The sequence below is a fragment of the Hoplias malabaricus genome, chromosome 14 (assembly GCF_029633855.1).
Source record: "Hoplias malabaricus isolate fHopMal1 chromosome 14, fHopMal1.hap1, whole genome shotgun sequence".
Classification (NCBI taxonomy): Eukaryota; Metazoa; Chordata; class Actinopteri; order Characiformes; family Erythrinidae; genus Hoplias; species Hoplias malabaricus.
In genome coordinates, this window is record NC_089813.1 from 30,668,318 (window position 1) to 30,689,331 (window position 21,014).

Sequence of the window (21,014 nt, forward strand, 5' to 3'; positions counted from 1 at the left end):
ATTTGCACGCTCGGCACAGCTCAAAGCCAAGCGCCCTTTCTAAACACATTTAAGTAACACCAGCCTGCTTTGTTTTTCTTTGTGTTTCATTTTACAACAGTCTCAACAAACGTTTCCAGGCATGTTCTCTTTGTCTCTCTCTATTTGTCAGGATTTTGTCCAAAGGCTGATCTATGAATATGGATCTGCTGTTATACGGTGAGTCATCAATAAGCAGATGCATATCCATAATTAACGGCTTATCCACATTCTTTGCATCTGTTCTACAGCCCTGTTCTCTTCTGTCTGATGGGAATATGCCCATTTTCCTCAGCTGTCCCTATGTGTGTGCCATATTTTATTGTCCTTGCAATATGAGTTTCTACAATGAGCCCATCATCAAGTGCAGTGTTATAGAATGGTCAAGATAAATAAAGGCTGAAAGTGAATAATAGCACAGATCAAATTGCATTACCTCTGCACAGGTCCAGGGTGAAATCTTCTTCAGTGTAGGATTGTGTGAACGTCTGGAAAGAGTGGAAACATATAATAACTGAAATTGTACAATTCCATCAATATCCAACAAATTTCTCAATCATTACATTTTTGTTTATGATCTTCAGCCCTTGTGTTGCATTGGTATTTGCATATACAAGACACTCACCGGCTACTGTATTATCACCTTAAAGGTGATTATTCATTATCTGTAACCGCTTATCCAATTCAGGGTCGCAGTGGGTCCAGAGCCTACCTGGAATCATTGGGCGCAAGACAGCCCAGTGATTCACAGGGCAACACAGACACACACACCCACACACACACACACACACACACACACACACACACACACACACACACACACACGGACACTTTTGAGTCGCCAATCCACCTACCAACGGAGGAAACCCATGCGGACACGGGGAGAACATACCAACTCCTCACAGACAGTCACCCGGAGCGGGAATCGAACCCACAACCTCCAGGCCCCTGGAGCTGTGTGACTGCGACACTACCTGCTGCGCCACCATGCCACCCACCTTAAAGGCGATTTTAATCGAAAATCAAAATTCTGAGGATATTTTCACACCATTTGCCAGCTCTCCATTCTGATTTCATGCTCCAAACCAGTGTAATGTGTTGGCAAAGCCCCAATATCAGTAATTGGCTAAAAAAAACGAATGATCTCGGCCCAGTATTCTAGGGTTTCTCTCACTCTCTGCTCATGGAAGAACAAAGGCATGTGGAGTTTTTAGACAATGGAGAGACCTCCAAACCTAGAAAAGCACAAATCGGGATGAGAATATTACTCTGTACCTGCTCCATGGGTGGGAAAAGCTAACTTATTTTTGCTGCTTTAAGGTGGAATGTCTCCAAATTTGGGTGACAGCCAGCTGAAATACCAAAAGCTTTACAAAACTATACAACTTGAATTACAAATTAGTTTCTGTGATAAATTAAACAGGGAATAAAAATGTACAGACAAGTTTAACTTCAACCATTTACAGTCATTTTCCCCCTTAACAATACCATTCCGGCTTAAAAGACGTGGATTTTCTGAACATAAACAAACCTGCGACAATATCTTAAACAAACGATAGACTTTACCTTTAATTCCTGTTTAGTTATTTTCCACTCAGCCTTTAAAGATAAAGCCAGAAATATAATGCAGGTAAAGAATTTGAATTTCAGTTCATGCTCACAGAGAAATCTGAAGGAGAGGTTTGAGTGTCTCAGAAACTGCTGATCTCCTGTCACTAGAGTTTACACCAAATGGTGTAAAACATGATCAACAGTTCTGTGGGTGGAAATGCCCATGAGAAATGTTGATGAGATGATAGAGGCAAAAGGCTAGACTTCTCTGAGCTGTTGGGAAGGCAAAATGAACTTGAATCACCACTCTGTCAAACCTGGAGGCAAATGGACAACAGCGATAGCATGTGGTCATGTGGTCGTGTGGTCAGTAGCATGTGGTCAGTATGTATGGGGTAGGGTCAGAATGTGATGTTCATGAATCCCAGCCTGCTTCCCTTGCTTCCCTTATAGTTCAAACCAATGAAGTGTGCTTTCTTGGCTTTTATTTGTCATATACTATAAATTACATGAAGTAATTCCTTGCTGTGAAGAGCCTGGCTGAAAGCTCTTGAGCTGTACATTAACATAAGTCGTTAAACCACATAATACATCAATAAACAGTAGACAAAAGTGTTAAGCACAATGATGTGAAGAGAAAACGTGCAAACAGTCCACAACATTTAAGCAGTTTTCTTGAGAGTAGTATGCGTGCAAAATGTGTCACAGCCACTAGTTCCTCAAACTAAAATCTTTATTGAGCCCCGTTTACTAAGAAAACTGTATAACCCCTACTCACAAAAAGACATTTCTTAACAACAGACCTCATTAGTTAACTTCCAAAAAGAAGATGAAGAATCACCTTTTTAATCCCCATCAGGATCTGTATTTAACCCATCTGTGCTGAACACCCAAACACACACACACACAACCAGAGTAGAAGCCTGCCGACCACCTTGGCACTTGGTGAACAGTTTGGGGTTTAGGTGCCTTACTCATGCGACTTCATCCATGGATGGATTAACACCACACAGACAAACCTGATATGTTTATCTCTTCAAACAGACTCTTCCAACATGACAAATTTATTATATGCATATTATAACAATTTTATTCTGATAATGTATTCTATTATTTAAAAAAAAAATACACAGCAAGGGTTCTAAGAAACATAACTCATTATTAGGCCAGTGGTGTGTCAGAATGTTAAACATGAGATAAAAAAGAACCGGATCTGAAAAGGTAGTCAAATATTAACAAATAACATTTGAGACTCACTTTCAAAATGACATTCAATCACACACACACAAATATTTAATGTCCCATTCTGGTCATTGATTAAACACTTAAAAATCCATCTCTGTTCATCAGAATTACATACTGAGAAGTTAATTCCAAGAAAAAAAAATACTGTCGTAGATTTAGCTCTACACTTTGCCTTCATTCAGTAGACACGGGTGAATGAGTATGTAATTATGTGAGTTGACACAGTTGGTTTCTTAGGCTTATGATGTAAGAAACCCTGGCTGTGTGAACTTGCAAATTTGAAACAGTTGTGGAAAGCTACACTCTAGAGCAAGCTGTGTCCATAACACTGTGCTGTGCATTTACTGTGGGGCGGGGGGTATGAGAGAGAGAGAGAGAGAGAGAGGGATGAAGATATACCAGGATATACAGGCTAACATAGACATCATTTATAAGCCATTATCAGTGTGTTGGCTAAACGACGGGTTATGAAGAAAACACTATTATTGCTCTAATTACACCCCTTCACTGTGAATTTGCATAGTTTGCATCCCCAGACTTCATCATTGGTGACTTTATCTATGCTTATACAGGAAAACAAAGATTAGAGAGGCAGCACAGTGAAAAGTGTGTGTGTTGAAGAGGACAAAGCTAAGAGAGAGAAACGAAAGCGCCTGGCTATGCCACTGGCCGTGCCATTATAATTCCAGCTGATTTTTAGCGAAACATGCACAGAGAAGCATGGCGAAAGGAGTGCGAGTGTGTTAATGAAGAAAGAATCAATGGGCTAATGCAGCAAGTTAATAGAGAGGGTGTGAGTGTGTGTGTGTGTGTGTGGTGGAGTGGTGCTGGAGCAGCAGAGAAAATATTTATAAAATGTGCATCATTAAAACATTATTTAAAACATGTCTGGAGTCCAGGGCCTGAAGCTTTTGGACGACTGCTGCCTGCAGTTAATTCCCAGAGCTTCGCAAATATCACAATTTCACGCCTTCTTCACATAATCAGCCGTGTGTTTTCCATTCGCCGTGTGAAAAACAAAACAACGCTCTAAAGATGCTAAATGAAAATGCATTGTGCTGCCGCTATTAACTTGTCTTCTCTCCTTTCAGCAGCACGAGCGTGTGTGTGCGAGCAGAAGATATGTGAGAAAATGTAAACAACATTTTAACGGCCTCTCTAGCATGACAGCCCAGACAGCGGTGACTATTTCTTTGTCACCAGAGCCATTGCTGCTGCCGTGCACCACAAATCCATAAAAAAAAAAAAGTAATTTCAGGTCGAGAGGCCTTTTGTTATTTCCTGCTTGAGTGTGTGTAATAGAGGTGGATGCAGAGGGGGGCTTTGTAGTGGATTGAGTTAGCGAATGACGGAGGGGGTAAAGGCAAGAGAGAGAAAGAGATAGAAATAGAGGGGGTGTAAGTACAGATAGAATTCAAAAGAAAGGTACATCTAAAAGAGAGAGAGAAGAATGAAAGAAAGCAAAAGTCACAAGTGCTGGGGGAACAAGGGGGTGGGGGGGGTTACAGTAATAGAGAAGATGAAAAAGAAACCAAGACAGACAAGGGTGAAGAAAGAAATGTTTGAGAAGAGAGAGAGAGAAAGAGGACGTGAGACACAGGTGCTTTGAAAGAGGGCGAGACAGAGGTGCATCAAGAGAGGAAAAAGAATTCAAAAAGAAAAAAAGCAAGAGACAGAAGAACAGAGAAGAGAGGGAGAGAAAGAGTGTCATCAGTGTGCTTCATTGCCGTTGGTGTTGAGCTGATCCTTGTGCCAGTGCTGTTCCTATTCTGAGTCTGAGTGTGTGCTGCTGCTCTGCTGCTGGCTTTGTTAAAGTGCTGATACGGTTACCTAGTTACCGCCGGCTCTTGTTTACAGGGTCACTTCATTAGCTTCTCGCTGCCTCTCCGCTGGAATGGCGCTGCGCGGTGCCATGTGTGTTGGCTCAACAAAGAACGGCTAGCTGTCACTCGTAAACTCCAGCTCTCTGCAGCACCTGCTTATCAGATCTGCCCACACACACACACACACACACACAGTTCTTCCCCTCAAGATGTGAGCGAGTCGTAATGGGCAGTGATAAGCTGTGTTTGCCTGCTGTCATATTAACATAGCTACTATATCTGGATGGGAAATTAACTGCTCTGTGTAAACATAGTGTCATCTCTCATTAGGCTGGAAGATGATCTTCATATGGAAAGAATATATATATATAGTGATGACAAGAATGCACCGGCTGGTTAGTATGTTGTGGTGTGTGTGTGTGTCATCATACATATCATACATGTTATGTGAAGTCATAACAGACCCTCAGTAATGTCACCGTTTACAAGCAAAGACACAGTATATTGTGACATCTGCAGTAGGCCTCACTTGTTGTCAGGAGCTCTGGGGCAAGTCCAAGCATGAGCACACCCTTTTGTAGTTGTTGTTGCTGTTGTAGTTTATTTGTTAGTTGGTGTGTGGTGTTGATTTTGTTTTGAGGTCTTATTATACCTCATCTATTTTTGTGCCCCACCAACCTTGTTTTGTGTGTTTCTAGTACAACTTTTACTTATTACTTATATTGTTGCTAAAACAACATATATTGGTAATAAAATGCTTGTTTATATGTTACTATTATGGTGATATTTTGGTTTATAATAATAACAATAATAATAATTTATTTATAACGCATTTTACATTTGAACGCACTTTACAATCTCCAAGTACTACAAAGTAAAAGCATCACAATATAAATCATTTAAAAATCAACAAATTAAGAGTCATAAGCTTAAGTAAAAAGAAATGTTTTAAACCCATTTTTAAAACTCAATCGTCTGTGGTGCCCTGAGATGGTCAGGGATGGCATTCCATAAGCAAGGAGCAACAGAAGCCTGATCACCCATGGTGCTGAGTTTAGTTCTGGGATGGCAGAGGCGATCTGAGTTCACAGAGCGATGGGATCGTGATGAAATTTGTGGTGTGAGGAGTTCTTTCAGACGAGGAGGAGCATTTCCATAAATGCACTGATAGGTTAGGGGAGAAATCTTATATTCAAACCCAGCAGAGACAGGGAGCCAGTGAAGTGCACGGAGGATGGATGTTATGTCTTGTGTTTCCGTACTCTTGAGACGTTCACTAGCAAAAAGGTCTATATGGAGGAGGAGAGGAGAGGCCTGACTGTTCGCCACTTCTCCACTCGAGTTTATCAAACTTACCGAGCTTATTGAACTGAAACTAGATTTTTATAATAGCTTTATAAAAAAAAATTACACACATAAAAAACGATGATGTTTAAAGCTGGACCTGTGTGACATTTAGAGATTTGGAGACCTCTCGTTTGGAAATGTGTAATTACACACAGCATGGGGAAGGACATTTTTTAATAACAGATTATCTTCTGACTCTTTTTGAACTTGCAATTTTGCATTTTCCAAACTCTTGGACATTCTTAAGTTAAGGTATAGATTATTTTGACCAGTTTCTCTTACTGATACATAGAACTTTAAATACTTAATTTTAATGGCTTAAGTATTTATGACAATGTGGTTACACCCTTTGTTTGTAAAATCTCTTAAACTCACAGCTTTGGATGCAGTATGCACACAGCGCTAGACTGTGCAAAGCCATCGCTATGTTTGTGTTTTGTTTGTAATAACATTGTGTTGAACACAATTTTTCACTCTTGCACAAAGCCCTACACTAAAATCCTACAGGCATAACCCATTCCATAGCTTGGTAGATATCTTATTTAAGTGTAGACTTTTCTACAGATGGATGATGTTGCTCAGTCACAGTGGCAGCCCCCACTGGCAAATTCAGAGTAAATTCACAGCTACATTCAGCAGAGTGAGGAAAGAAAAAAAAATTAAAGGTTCCTGTTGACAGGTGGGGTTGCCAGATCACACAGTGGAGATGGATAAGCAGCTTAATCTACAGAACACACAAAGCTTTGCTTGCATTACCCACCTAGCAGTCACCTATAGAGCATGGGGGCTAGAGAAAGGGTAAAATAAGGTACAAACCTAGAAAATATTTGTTGGCAGCCATGTGCCTTAATCCTCAAAATTCAAGCCAATTGATCTTTCCATGCTCTGGCCACAGATGCAGTTTTCAGAGCAACTGTCGTGATATTGGACACATTACACAGAATGCTGGCCAAAATCCCATTCAACCCACTGAGAAACTGCAGCATACAACTTTTTGTCAAAAATACTTAAATAACTGATGATATTGACAATGTGTTTTTAGAATGGCTAAATAATAGCGAGGTTCCAGTTTATATGAGACATACTTTACACTGTTATTCCAGTGTTATATAGTTTCCTGTGCCTTTTGAAAGACAACTTTGCAGAGTATAAATCAAATAAATCATAATTCATTCTTTGTATGAGTTTTTACCACATTATTTAATCCTCTGTGTTGGAAGAACTTTCAATGGCTGCTGCAGAGTACAGTATAGCGCAGGTAATTTTAACCGTTATAGTGTGACCTCCTTTTTGGGTGAAATTTCTTATCCCTGATTCCATAAAATAAAGGAAGAACTGCTGAAATCTGCTATTGTCTGTCTACAACTGCTAGGACTTTCATGTAAATCAGTACTGACTGATTAGCAACTGACAATATTACACTCATTTTATTGGGACTGCAATACAGGGGGAAAAACACATGAACGAGCCAAACAGAAATCTTACCATAACAAACATGAATTACGATAATGCATCCAACACAGATTGATACACACAAACCCTTCTGAAAGACGGTGCAGCAGCAAGAACCATCAGCGTGCACAGTTTGTTTCCTTTCTTGCTTTTATAGAAACGTGTAAATAGTGTTTTAGTGAAGAATGATGATTGATTGGTGGGTATGCATATGATAAATAATCATATGTGGCATGAAACAACACCTCCATCTCTGCTTATCAGTTTGAATCTGAATATTATATCTAGAACCATTTTTGTAATTAGATAAAATTGAGATTAATTATTTTTATTTAAGGGCGTTTATGTCCTGCATACAGCCAGAAAATCCTGAGCATGTGCCTACAAAGGATGACATTACACAATAATGTTTAACGCAGAAACTTTGTAGTTCTCTTTGAAAGTTGTTTCATTTATGTTCACCCTGCTATGATAATACTCATTTCTGCTAGCCTGTTTTTCCTCCAAAAGAACTCTACTTCTAATTAGGCTGAATGGGAATGTCGCCAGTGTTTCGTAAAAGCTGTACAACCTCACACCAGATGCTAAGAAAGAAAGTTTATGTGGGTGGAGCATGGTTAGGTCAATTTGAATGTGTTTGGGGGATATAATGATGAAAGTATTATGCACACTTTAGTTGAAAAATCCAACATCGCTGAAACTCCGTCGTGCCTTAATCAAACACATACTGCAGCTCAAATGTTTTTACTCAGAAAGATCAAACATTTGCGGTTCATTGTGCGTCCTCAATGAGGATAAATGAAGTGTCCGCCGTTTGGTGCAATTGCCACCCTTTCAGCTGAGAGAAAAAAGCTCGGGCATGTCTTTCATGCTAACGATACTCAGAAATCATATTTGGTGGTGGTGGTGGGGAAAGGGAGGGGCTTCCTGACCCGGGCAGATCGATAGTGAGGCCCTGGAGTGAGGGCACTACTCAGAGTGATCCTAACCAAACGCATTGAACAGGGCTGAAGTTTGAGCACTCATTTGTTCGTTTAAAGGAAGATCAATGGGCCCCCTGCCACGTCACAGAAGATACACAGCGGGACGGCGCACCAGCAATGATACCCTTCTAAATATTTGATGCGGTTTCGTGGGAGGGGTGTGGGGTGGGGTTACACAATATAGTTTTGCTGCTGCACTCTCTGTCAGTTGTGCAAAGCATCTCAGGGCAGCTCCCATTAGTAATTGATGGCGCTCCACAGTGGCCTGTTTTGAGGCCACTGTTCATTTCATGGGCTATCACTTTTTTTATTACCCTGCTGATGCCTTCACGGCCAATTAATTATTCATGATGTGCTAATTAAGGGACAAAATAAAGTAACACAGTTAAGACCGGTTCAATTAAACAAGAGAGTATCCCCTGCCTGCTAAGTTGTTTATCAGTATAAGATGAAGGCGCCAAATAGCTCCATCCTTGATTGACCCTGACTGCCTCGGCTCCCCGAACATACTGGACTCTTTATTTTAAAACATATTTCTAATGTTCTATAAACGATCCTGCTGTCCCCTCTGTACTTCAGAGTCTGGCAGAGGCAGCAAACATCGAGCATGCCAGACATTTGGCTTCATACTTAGCCAGCCATCATACTCACAACTCTCTCTCACACACACACAAGAACACAAAGTCGCTCATACACACACACCTGTGCAAGCGTCTGTCCATCTCCCAAATTGGCCCAGGTGTTGTGTTTTGATTGGCCATGTGCTAATGACTAATGTGTTCCCAGTTAATGCATGTGTCATACCTCCTAATATCCATCTCTCTCCATCATCATCAACATCCTCATCCTCATCTGGCAACCCTTGAACGGAGCCAGTGCTACCAGCTTCACCCAACACCCAACACCCGGACACTTTCCATTCCAGTCACAGAGCAGCTACCTCCCTCTCTGGGGTCCAGCTCCATCAGCCATATCATTACAGAGATTATCCCATGTCTTTTATTTAATGATGGCTAATGTATCACCAATAAAGATGAATGAGGGGAGCTGGGAGGCTCTAATTGCAGGGACATGATGTCTGACTCGATGTCGGCTACCGTGCCTATGGTGCCAAGTGCTTTACACCATCATGTGCCATAATGTCTAAGGCTAGAGTCATTGAATGGGAAGAAAACACTCATATCAAGTGTTTATACTTCATAAACTTTGTCAATGTCAAGGTGTCTCTGAGTAGGTTTTGGAAATTGTTCTTTTCAGTTTTTTTTTGTTTTATACATGACTTGAAAATAGGTTGCATTGTGTGTAAACTTATGAGGAACAAACCACTAGAAATGCTGCTTTAAGTCTCTTTAGATTAAAGGCATTTTAAGTTTATTGAATCGTAATTAAATGTAAATGTAAATAAAATTGTCCAGTGTATCCTAGGCTTCCTTTCTCTTTGCTCATGGCAGAAAAATGACATTCTGAGGTTTTTAGACCATGAATAGACCTCTAAAAGTTGAAAAGCATGAACCAAGATGAGGATATTGATCTATTCCTGATCCACAGGTGAGTAATTATAGATTTGTTTTTCCTGTAGGTGGAACTGACTCTAAATTCAGCAGAGCGCTAACTCCATGAAAGTAAACACAGAGCGAAAGTACCACAGAACTAAACAAATTGAGTAACAAAAGTTTCTGTGGTATTTCCAATAGTGATTAAAAGCTTACAGACAAGTTAGACCTTAGACATGTACACACGACAGTCGTTTTCTCCCCCTCAAACATACTGTTCTACATTAAAAGAGCTTCTGAACATTAACATAAGATAGAACAGCTTTCCCCACAAACGTAGATGTTGCTTTAAACTTACATGAGAACTACAGAAAAGATATAGTCATGTTCTTTTATTAGTGCTTTAATGGTTAAAAAAAGGGGCTATACCAGCATATTATAGACTTAAATCTTTTATCAGCACATACTTTGCTCTTTCCTTACCAAAGAAAAACCTACTGTCTATAGTCTTGTTTACAGTCTCACTCTCCAGGGTTTGTGGCTCAAAATGGACACTGGGTTCATTTTGCCTTGAGCTGGGGCCACTTGAACGCATCAGCAGTGGGATCTGGGTAGTCTTATTGGGGTAGACTCGGGCTGCAGGACAAGCCAGCCATTGAGGAGCAGATTAGATTAAGAGTAATCCTCCCACTGTGTTCTGAGCCATGTCTGTGCAAACTCCAGTCACTCAGTGCATCAGTCACACTGCTCTGCCCAGCAACACGGCCCACGGCACCCACCAGCCCGGCCTGAGCCCCTCTCTTTCTCTCTCCGGCCCACGGCCACAGCTGAGGAGAATTCAGCAAGATGCTTCTCTTTTCTCCGAAAATTGAGCCACAGTTTGAGGTTCTGGGAATTGACACAAACTTTTGTATCCCGCTGAAGGGTTTTTTTGTTTTTGTTGTTCCCTTCATTATTGCTGCTAGCACTACACATGTATTGCAGCTGAGTCCCTATTAAAGAGACCAGGATCTTGTGAGGAATACAGCAGGGTTATAAATTGGCTGCTGTTGGCAGTTTGAAATAGGAATTATATCAATATGACCAAGTAACTAAACATTAAGTGCCATTCAGTACCACATTTCAACATAAGTAGTCATCCTTTGCATGTCAAGTAATGGAACACTGAGAGTGGAATGATCCATCCAGTGCACATTGAGTGTGTGTGTGTGTGTGTCTGTGTTATTTTTCTAAATTATAATGGTGCTGGATCCACTTAAATTGGTTCCAGAATACATGTGCACCAAATATGAGAGGTGCCGGATCTTGTTCCGACAGGATGGGGCTCAAATTAAGCACTGATTTTAAATGTCCAAAACATTTGTCTAACCTGTTCCACATTCAAACATGTTTCATGGAGAGCTTGCCCTCTCTCAGTAAAAGATGTCAGTAACAGCCTCTATTCCTCTGGAAAGATTTACACTGTAATCTGTAACATTGAGTTTTCAACTGCATTCTGCCACAAGAACTTTATTGAGGTCAGGCACTGCTGTTGGATGACTAGTTCTGTGTCACTAAAACAAATCCAACTCCAAATCCAGCACTTTGAAGTGAATGAATTAACAAATTAAAAGGGATGTCTGGATAGTTCTGGACATAGAGTGTCTAACTAATATAACAACACGTAGTTATTTGTGCTTTTTTCAGATATTCTTTGAGAAAACCCATCTGTGGTCACTTGAAAGGACAGGTCAGGCCTTGATAGCAAATCTCAGTCAAACAATGACATAAAAAAAAGAATGGCGGAAAGGAAGTAGCACCCAAAGTTCTGCCTCACTTGCTTTTCAATTACAGCAGACGAAGCAGAACGGAATTGTTAGTGCCATTTATCGAATGCACTTCTCGCCGTATTAAAGTGCAAGCCGAGAAATCCATCCCCTTGTATAACAACCTGTCTGTTTTACAACAACAAAGAGATCCCTTTCTTGTCGGATAGCCTATGTCAGTTCATTAGAAATGAGGAAAGGAGAAAACGAGGCAAGAAAGACGCACTGACAAAGACACACTCCTCCACACACATGCAGTCAGTGCCGGCAGTCATCCTGAAGAATGCCTCATGCCTCCCTATATTCAGCTGGTGCAGAACAAAAGCCATAGCTGAATGAATCGATTATGATAATGATTGGTTGGTGTGAAGAGCTTTCTCCCCACTGAATGAAAGTGAGATGATGGATTATTGAAAAAGCATTAACAGAGATCTTTATGCATCGCTGGTTACCCTCTTTCCTCAACATGGACAACCGCATTGTTCTTTTGGCTAGGTCTGCTCTTTTTAGCTTCTGACTGTAAACTTGAAATCACTGTGTCTATTCACAGTAATATTTTAAGACCTGCACAACTGATAACAATGGAAAAGCTTCGTAAAAACAACCAGCCGTTTTATAAATGTGTGCTATTTATCTCAGGGTTTAAATCCCTGTCTGCTTGGTGGGCATGGGACATTGGTATTCTTCTGGATGCTTTCCAGCAAGCCAAGAAATATGTAAGTATCTAGTTTTTAATGAGCATTACCATGATGCAAACACCAGCAGTAAATTAAAGCAAGCATTACAGTAATCAGTTCATGATTACTGTAGCTCATTTTTAATTGATAAATATTTCACAGATAAAAAGTGGAATGCCCGTGTGTGCATGACCAGCACTGTGTACACAGACACAGCTAGGTAAAACTTTTTGGAAATGCAGAACAAACTGACAAAAGTATCAGCTCTCATTTTCTTGGTGGACTGATCATAATTAGCTCTGGTTTAGTCCCACAGTTTAAAAGCATACTGAAAGGTGGATTGGTTACTCATGTGTCCGTAGACGTGAGTGTGAACAACCAAGTGATGCCCTGTGATGGAGTGGTGCCCTGTCCATGGTGTGTTCCTGCCCTGTGCCCAGTGAAGTTGTCTCAATGTCAGTTATATGTCCTGTTCTCTGTAATTTGAAATGCATATTACTAATCCTAAAAATATGATTTTAGTTAATTAAATCAAACTTGTGATGAGGGGAATGTGATGGAGTACAGTATTTAATGAAAAGAGGGCTGCCATGTTCCTTGTTATCAAAGTTAGATCTACATGTTTCCCTGTTATTAGACTGTGTTTGATTAATGAAAAATAAAATGTTTATGTACCTTTTAATGATGAGGAAACGTTCAGTGTTGATTAAAAGCTAAACTTACCAGCATTTTAACTTGGCTCTTCTGAAAATTCTGAAGATTAGCCTCTTCATCGCTTTATGTGAAAGCGTATTATTTTCATGGCTGAATGTATTATAACAAGAAGTTGGGACTTTTTAAAAGTGCAATAAAACAAGAACCTGAAAATATTTTCTATTATATAACTATATTTTGTAAATATAAACATAATTAGAATATCTTGCCTTCAACACATTCAAAATGTTTGGAAAGAGGCATGTTTATCACTGTGTTACATCATCTTTCTTTTTAAAGGCAACATCTGCGATTGTGGAAAAGCGCTGTTCTCTTATTTACTTTCAGAAGCGCTGCATTTTTTAAGGTGGAACAGTATGTTTGAGGGAAAAATGACTGTTTTTTGTATGTGGCTAATGTTTAAATATTCTGAAAGTGGTTATTTACAGTTTGAATTACCACAGAAACTCATTTGTAACTTGAATTTTTAAGGTTGTTTTGTAGCACTTTTGGTCTGTGTGCAATAAGAAATCCTAGCATATTGGACTGAGCTGAGACCCTCTGTTGTTGTTGTTGTTGTTTTTTTTTACTCTTTTACACTGGGGTTTCGTAAACACATTACACAGGTCCGAGCCTGCAGATTGACTGGAGAGCTAGCAAATGGTGAGGAAACACCTCACTACTAGTAGTCACTTTTAATTATACTGTTCATTCATTTGCGCACTGAGGCTTGATGCATTTCACTTGATACAAGACTACTTCTATCAGCAACTCAAAACTCTATAGTCTGAATTGTCTGATTCTTTTCTTTCAACATATATGTGTCACCTCGATAGGAGCATCTGTCTCTCTTAAATCCCAGTATAAGCTTCTGCATCTGTGGTACCTTCACACACCAAGTCCCCCGTACCATGACGGATATAGGCTTTTGTACTTTTCACTGATAAAAGTCTGTATGGTCCCCTTCATCTCTGGCACATCTTTCTCAAAAATAAAATAAAATGTGGAATTGATTGATGTGTCTTTCTCCTTGTGTAAAAGAGTTTCAGGTGGCAATATTAGACAATGTGTGTCAATGGTTTCCAAAGTGCTCCATAGCCCATTTGGTTATATATTCCTCATACTGAATAGTATGGAATCAAATGGCAGTCTGTCAAGGAGTGGCTGAAACTGATATGAAAATGGTTATTTGACACTTTTTTTTTTACCCAAAATTAAAATTTAAAATATTTTAAAAGTATATATAAAACCTGATCTATAAAATGTAGTTATTTATGTTGAAGACAAATTAAAAAAAAAAAAAAAACCTTTCCAAGAAATGTTTGTAATCAACAGGAGCTCCATAATTGTTTCCTTCATCCAAGTGTTTTTGGTATAGACATTTGAGAAATTCCTTAATTCTGGACATCACAAAAGATGCTTTCAGAACGAGTGTCCTTAAATCTATTAAGAAATATTTCCGTATAATAACATTTTTTATTTAATTATTTATTGGCTTCTTGAAGGATTCAAACTTCTCTCTTTCTCTGTCGCGATGGCCTTCATCATTTCTCTCTTGATTAGTACGGTCTGTGTGAGAGGGGGGGCGCTGTAGACCAGGCACAAGTAGTCGATCTCAGAGGCATTTCCCTTTGTGTTTATATTTTTTAATTCTTTAAGAGAGAAACTGTCAACCATATCCAAAGTGCTGGACCAAAGAGAAATAATGTATGCTTTTGTGAGGTTCTTTGAGGACGACATGTGCTATGCTTTACCCGTTTCTAATGTGAGAGATTTCAGACCTCGGCACAAGACAGATTTTGATGATCAGAAGGTGTATGTGGTTGTCAGAAGTGAAGAGAAAGGGGAGAATGGTACAGGCCACTCAGGCAAGGCGCAGATCCTCGCTCTCGCAGGTGAGTGCTCGGGTCGCACTGGGGGGTTTGCTTCATTATTTATTTCATTTTTAGCACTTCTGTTCTGACTTACCTTCACTAACCAGTCAGCCCGTGAGTTTACTGAACGGCCGCACGGATAAAGCCCATGGCACTGCCGCTGTGTGCTGACAGTGTTTCTCTGGCTGAAGAAGGTAAATGTTCGCCACTTCTGCTTCTCGCCGACTTTTTGTTTGTGTCGAGGGCGGTTCATGTCGCTAGCTCCGACATTAGCAAGCGTCTGCGCCGCTTAAACTTGACAGACTTGGCGATAGACAGTGCTTTGGAAATCGAAACAAACATAACTTTTATTCCGGGTAAAGACAAGGGAAAAGGTGAGCTCCAGATAGCCTAGCTAGGTGACGAGGCTGAATTGGGCTCCGTTTTCGAATTTTACCGTTCCACCTTAAGCGACGCAGCACCGGGTGCGTCTAATGCGTCGTTTAAGGTGGAACGGAAAAAATCGAATAAAAAAGCCAAGTTCGGCGTCGTTAGCCAGGTGTTTGGTAAGTTAGCAGGCTAAAGGTGCTAGGTGTACGCTAGCCGACATGCTAACCTCAACGAAATACACATATACTTCTGTGCAAAAGTTTAGACACCCCAGGTCAAATGATTTTGGTAGATTACCTTGTTAGATTTCTAAGTTTAAAAAGCTAACATTAACATTTCTCCACAGAGAACCATCTGAACTGTTTAAATACAGTATTGTTTTCCAGTTGTTTCTTGCACGGATTTTATATTTCAATTTGGAATATATTGTAACATGCATGAAATATAGTATATCTTTAGCACAGGGTTTTTTTATTCACAGCCCACCTCCCCCTAAATAAAGAAATAGATAAGTAAATAAAGTATTGATTCTAGAGAATGTGTCTGTAGTTGCACTTAGAAACCCAACCAAAACTTGACAGTTGTGTATTTGATTGTGCAAGTGTAATAGATGTGAGTTCAACTACATTGTTGAACTTTAAATTGGTTCTCGTGGCTGTGGTTTTCCCCATATATATTTAAACTCCTACATTTAAAGGTTTTGTTTTAGCACTTGCAGCATATTGTCCCTGTAAACACAGGGACAAGGAAATGTGTAGAACTGCCAAACCACCATTTCACTGGCAGTGTGCTGGAACATGCAGGTACTTAGCTAGATTACTAATCCTCATATGTTCCTTAGCCCTGTTTTCAAAATGGAACAAAAGTCTGATCTTGTTAGGAAAAGAGGTCTGTAATGTGGGATAAGTTTTATTGTACAGTTGAAGGAACTAGATATAAGTGGAGTAGCCTAAATCCACACCAGTAAAAGCATTGTTATCGCAGTGAAATAATGACATGAGTACTTTTACAGAAACAGCTTGAGTAGAAGTACTCAATTTACCAAGTAAAAAAAAAAGCCTTGATTCTCATTGCAGGGGAACTGTGTAACATCTAGAGCAAATCTTCCTAAAGCCTCCAGAGCCTACAAATATAAATTGAAATTTGTTAAGTGACGTTCTCATTGATGAACACTGCATGTCCAAGGTGAGACCAACTGCAGTATAGGGATGTCAGTACTGGTAAAATAGATCATAATACTTACAGAATGTACTAGATGCATATCACACTTTTGGTATACACACAGTTCACTAGTACAGTTATTTCAGAACGGTCACCATTTTTTTTTTTCCATTTCATGGTTCACAAACTGCCATGAACTGAATTCAGATAAACATGTTTAAATATGCTCTCTTTGAAAAGAAACATGCAGTTGTTCATAGTTCATAATGTAGGCACAGTATTTATAATAACAAATGTAAATAGAATCACTATTATTTATTTACATATTGCCCAGCTTTCATGCAGAGAGGTGCAGAGATCACAAACACAAAGGCATTAAACATAGAAAAGGAATAAAAAAAAGTAGATCTTTTTACATCAAGTTCATGAGTTAAAGTACAGACATAAGTTGAAAATTCTCCAGAAAATAAGGATTCATCAAAATGACGTGATACTTTATTGCAGCGATCAGAGTAAATTCATAATAACTGGAAATCTCAATGGTATGCTTCTTTTTTACACCTCAAGCTGTTTGCACTCTGATCTGATTAGGCAAACTAATTTTCTGTTGTTTCATTATTTTGCATGTGCACAAATCCTAAGGTAAATGAATTGCTGACAATTTGCTGTTCTTTTTTTTTCCAGATAACATTGAGGAATTTGAGAACAGTATTATGCAAAAGAAGATGAAAATTCCTAAAATGTCTACCCGGAATGCAGGCCATGCAGTAGATAATCACTTTGGCGAAGAAAGAATGTCCCTCAGACATAAAAAGGTACAGTACACCTCCAGTATATCTCATCAGACTGATGTTAGATAAAAGAATGCTGCTAAGCATGCTCTTGAAGTGGACTGCAGACAGTTTTCCTGCCAGCAGGCTGGATTAATTTGGAATTCATGCACAAATCAGGATTGGCTTAACATGGATTTTGCACTGATATTAAGTATGTGTTTTAAATTCTAGCGAGAAAGGGGAAATTTGATTGTTTCTGATTTAGACCAGGAGAGTCAAATGATGATAAATGATTATATATTTTTATTGATATTATTGTATATATTTAATTACTAAAATAATAGTGTGTGCTGTAAATGAAAATATATTAATGGTGCTTTTTTAAATGAATGTATAATTCACAAGTCTCATTCAAAATGAAGTTGAACACTGCAACACATACATGTTCAGTTAATAATCAATTTCATTATTTGTCCATACTTAATTCATTAGTGTTTTTCTATAACTTTGTTGCCTGAACCAAGAACCACCTACAGCCTGACATTGTTTATCATTGTAGCTGGTGGGCTAGGTGTCTTTTTGTTTCTTAAACCTCTTGCTTCACTCTCAGTGAGGAGAAAGATTCCTGCTAGGTATTTCTGAATGCCTAGAAATTAACTATGAATGCAATTTACTGTTTTGACACTCTTGTGCAATGTTGGTGAACTATTGGTGAATTGTGTATATCACTACAAAATAATTTTTTTGGTGTAATCCCAGTGATCATCTGGTTTTGATTAATTTATTTATTGATGATTTGATGGACTTTTGGCTGTATTTGCATCTGAAATAGTGGAATTAAAGTTTTTGCTCATGTACATGGTCTACCACTGTACTCACTCTTTCTGCTCTTGATATCCCTGAACATTTTGTGAAGTGTATGTCAACAAATATTTTTTTTAAACATTCTTCTAATGAGGTTATATAAAGCTTTTCAATTTGAAAAGAACATCTGCCAGTTTATTGGCATCTGCCAGATGCCAGTTTATTATGTACCATGTAGTCTCACCCACAAGTAGAAGAATAGACTGATGCCTTTAGTGCATTAAGCTGGCCTCACTGTCAGGATTCTGCCCCTTACATTCTGATTGGCTATCTATACACCTGTGCATACTCACTTTGGTGAAATGATATGCACTCATTCTGGTCTGATGTGAATCAAACATGGCATCCTTCTACATTTCATGCCATAATAGCAGACTTATGATTGGTGGTTTTGTGTGTCAGTTGGATTTCTTTTCTTGCAGAAGTAGGCTGTTCTTGGCTACATTAAGTGGCGAAACGTACCAGTCTCACCCTAGAAAGTCTGGCAATGCAAGACTAAGTACCATGTGACCTACACACATTGGCTTTTTATTAGGCATCACAGAATTACTGACTATAGCCTGATTCTTGCACAGTTTATTGGCTACCCTTTAGCTTCTTGGTCAGTGAAAAGAAACTACCACTAGGACTACTTTTGGACAGATATTATTTCAGGCACCACATTGACATTAACCTGTGCACAGTTATGAATGTTATCAGCATGTACAGTATTGCAGTTTAAACACTGCATTTACTGGGCACTTTACTATATAAGCCTACCTTGTTTTTCCAGCATATTAGGGTTATGGTTATATATGTGAAACTGTAACCTGTCTATAACCATGCCCAATTTTTGTGTATACCAGCCCCTTGATAATTTTTTTAAATATTAAAAATCTTTTCAGATTTTGGTACCTTTTCTATACTATGAGACTGAATAGCTTTGTGTTTGGCAGGTGCAGTCTCAGGAGCAGCAGCGAACCTCCTCTAACTCGTCCAAGAGTCTGGCTGCAGTGGTGGCACGGTTGGAACGGAACGCAGTAAGCTCATGTGTGGAGGGAGAGGAGCTTGAGCGTCTGGGTGAGGAAGAAGAGGGTGAGGAGGGAGAGGAGGCGGTGGTGCCCCGCGTTTTGTATGAGGAGCTGGTGCACAGCTACAGGCAGCAAGAGGAAGAGGTTCGGCGGCTACAGCAGGAGCTGGAACGCACACGCAGACAGCTACTGCAGCAAGCCAAAAAACTTAAGGAGTACAGCAGCCTGCTTACTGAGGTCAAGGAGCTGCGTGACTTTAACCGCCGCCTGCAGGATGTGCTACTCATGAGGCTGGGCAGTGGTGAGAGATGCACACATATGCCACAAACACTAGACACTTCAAGAAACAGTACGTTTTGGTATGCTCTCAGCCAGCCAAGCTTATGGGTGAGCTGAAACAAACATTTGACTGATTTCTGTACTGAGGACATTGCCAAGCTGAGAGCCAACAACAGCATATCATTATTCATACTGATTTTTTTTAATTCTTTTTTTTGTGTGTCATAAAGCTTATGAAATATTGCTGGTAAAATATTTTTCTAAGGCGTGTCAATTGAACATTTTAATTGTATGCATTCAAAATAAACTACTAGCACTATGAAAAAGCTATGCTTTCATTAGTGCTAGTCATTGCCTTTCTGTCATATACATTTTCTTGAACTGGTACACACTGAAGAGTGATATGACTTGCAAGGCCATATAAAATCTATTAAGAAAATAGATCAAGGGCCACTTGAAAACTTTTGGTTCTGCCTTTGCTTTTAAACCTCAGGAAATAAAAAAAAAAAAACATCAATCAAAATGTATTTATATAGTGCCTAGGAAGGCAGACTGTTTCTACAAACATTTGTGAAAGCATAGTTCACTTCTCAGGAACTCGGTGTATTCCAGTGTGGTACAATGACAGGATGCCCCCAGTGCAAGTCCAGTCTTGAAATTTCCTCACTTATAAATATTCCACAGTCAACTGTCAGTGGTATTATAACAAATTGGAAGCAGTTGGGATCATCAGCAACTCACAGGCCACATAAATTGACAGCACACAGTCAGCTTAAGCTGAGGTGCATAATATGCAGAGATCTGCAACTTTCTGCAGTATCAGAAGTTAGATGGACATATCTGGCTTTTTCGGTTGCCAGGAGAACGATACTTGTCTGACTGCATTGTGGCAAGTGTAAGGTTTGCTGGAGGGGGCATTATGGTGTGGAGTTGTTTTTCAGTAGTTAGTTCCCGTGAAAGGAACTCTTAACGCTTCAGCATACCAAGACAATTTCATTCTCCCAACTTTTTGGGGACAGTCTGGGGTTGGCTGCTGCCTGTTCCAACATGACTGCACACCAGTGCACAAACCAAGGTCCATAAAGGCATGGATGAGCGGGTTTGTTGTGGAAGAACTTGACCGTCAGCCAATAGAACACATTTGTGATGAATTAGAGCGCAGACTATGAGCCAAGCTATCTTCCCCAACATCAGTGTCTGACCTCACAAATGTGGTTCTGGTTGAATGGTCAAAAGTCCCATAATACATTTGGCAATATAGCGTATGTTAGTGCATCATGGTACCAGGTAATTGGGAGTGTTGTTTTCTTAAATGTCTTTAAACATAATCGTTTTGGTAAGCATGATAACTCATTTGCATGTATTTGCTTCTTTAAATTAGAAATGTCTCCTTGGTTATTAGTCACTTTTAACTGCAACTACACTTGTGTACAGGTGTTGCTCCATTGCCCATTGTTTTCCTGGTGTTGGTTATATGTATGAGATTTGAACCACTATGCCGGCTGCTTAAATAGGACATAGTGTCCAGAGGTCTGAAACCAGTGTCCTGGCCAGCTGCTCTGTATGAATGTGTGTTTGTGGAGGGAGGGAGCAGACA

General features: G+C 39.6%; 1 protein-coding gene across 12 annotated transcripts in view; it reads left to right on the top strand.

Annotated features, from left to right (window-relative positions):
* LOC136666513 (cytosolic carboxypeptidase 6-like) overlaps positions 1-21,014 on the top strand; it is a 416,314-nt gene that overhangs the window by 293,057 nt on the left and 102,243 nt on the right. For 8 of the 12 annotated variants that reach the window (XM_066644734.1, XM_066644730.1, XM_066644731.1 and 5 more), the window contains 2 exons: positions 17,176-17,306; positions 19,064-19,439. The exons of 2 other annotated variants lie outside the window; for them this stretch is intronic. In XM_066644734.1, the coding sequence (XP_066500831.1) occupies positions 17,176-17,306; positions 19,064-19,439 (507 nt within the window). Of the gene's footprint in view, positions 1-14,745; positions 14,983-15,067; positions 15,156-17,175; positions 17,307-19,063; positions 19,440-21,014 lie in introns of those variants that run through there. 2 more of the 12 variants (XM_066644740.1, XM_066644741.1) reach the window with 2 other exon arrangements.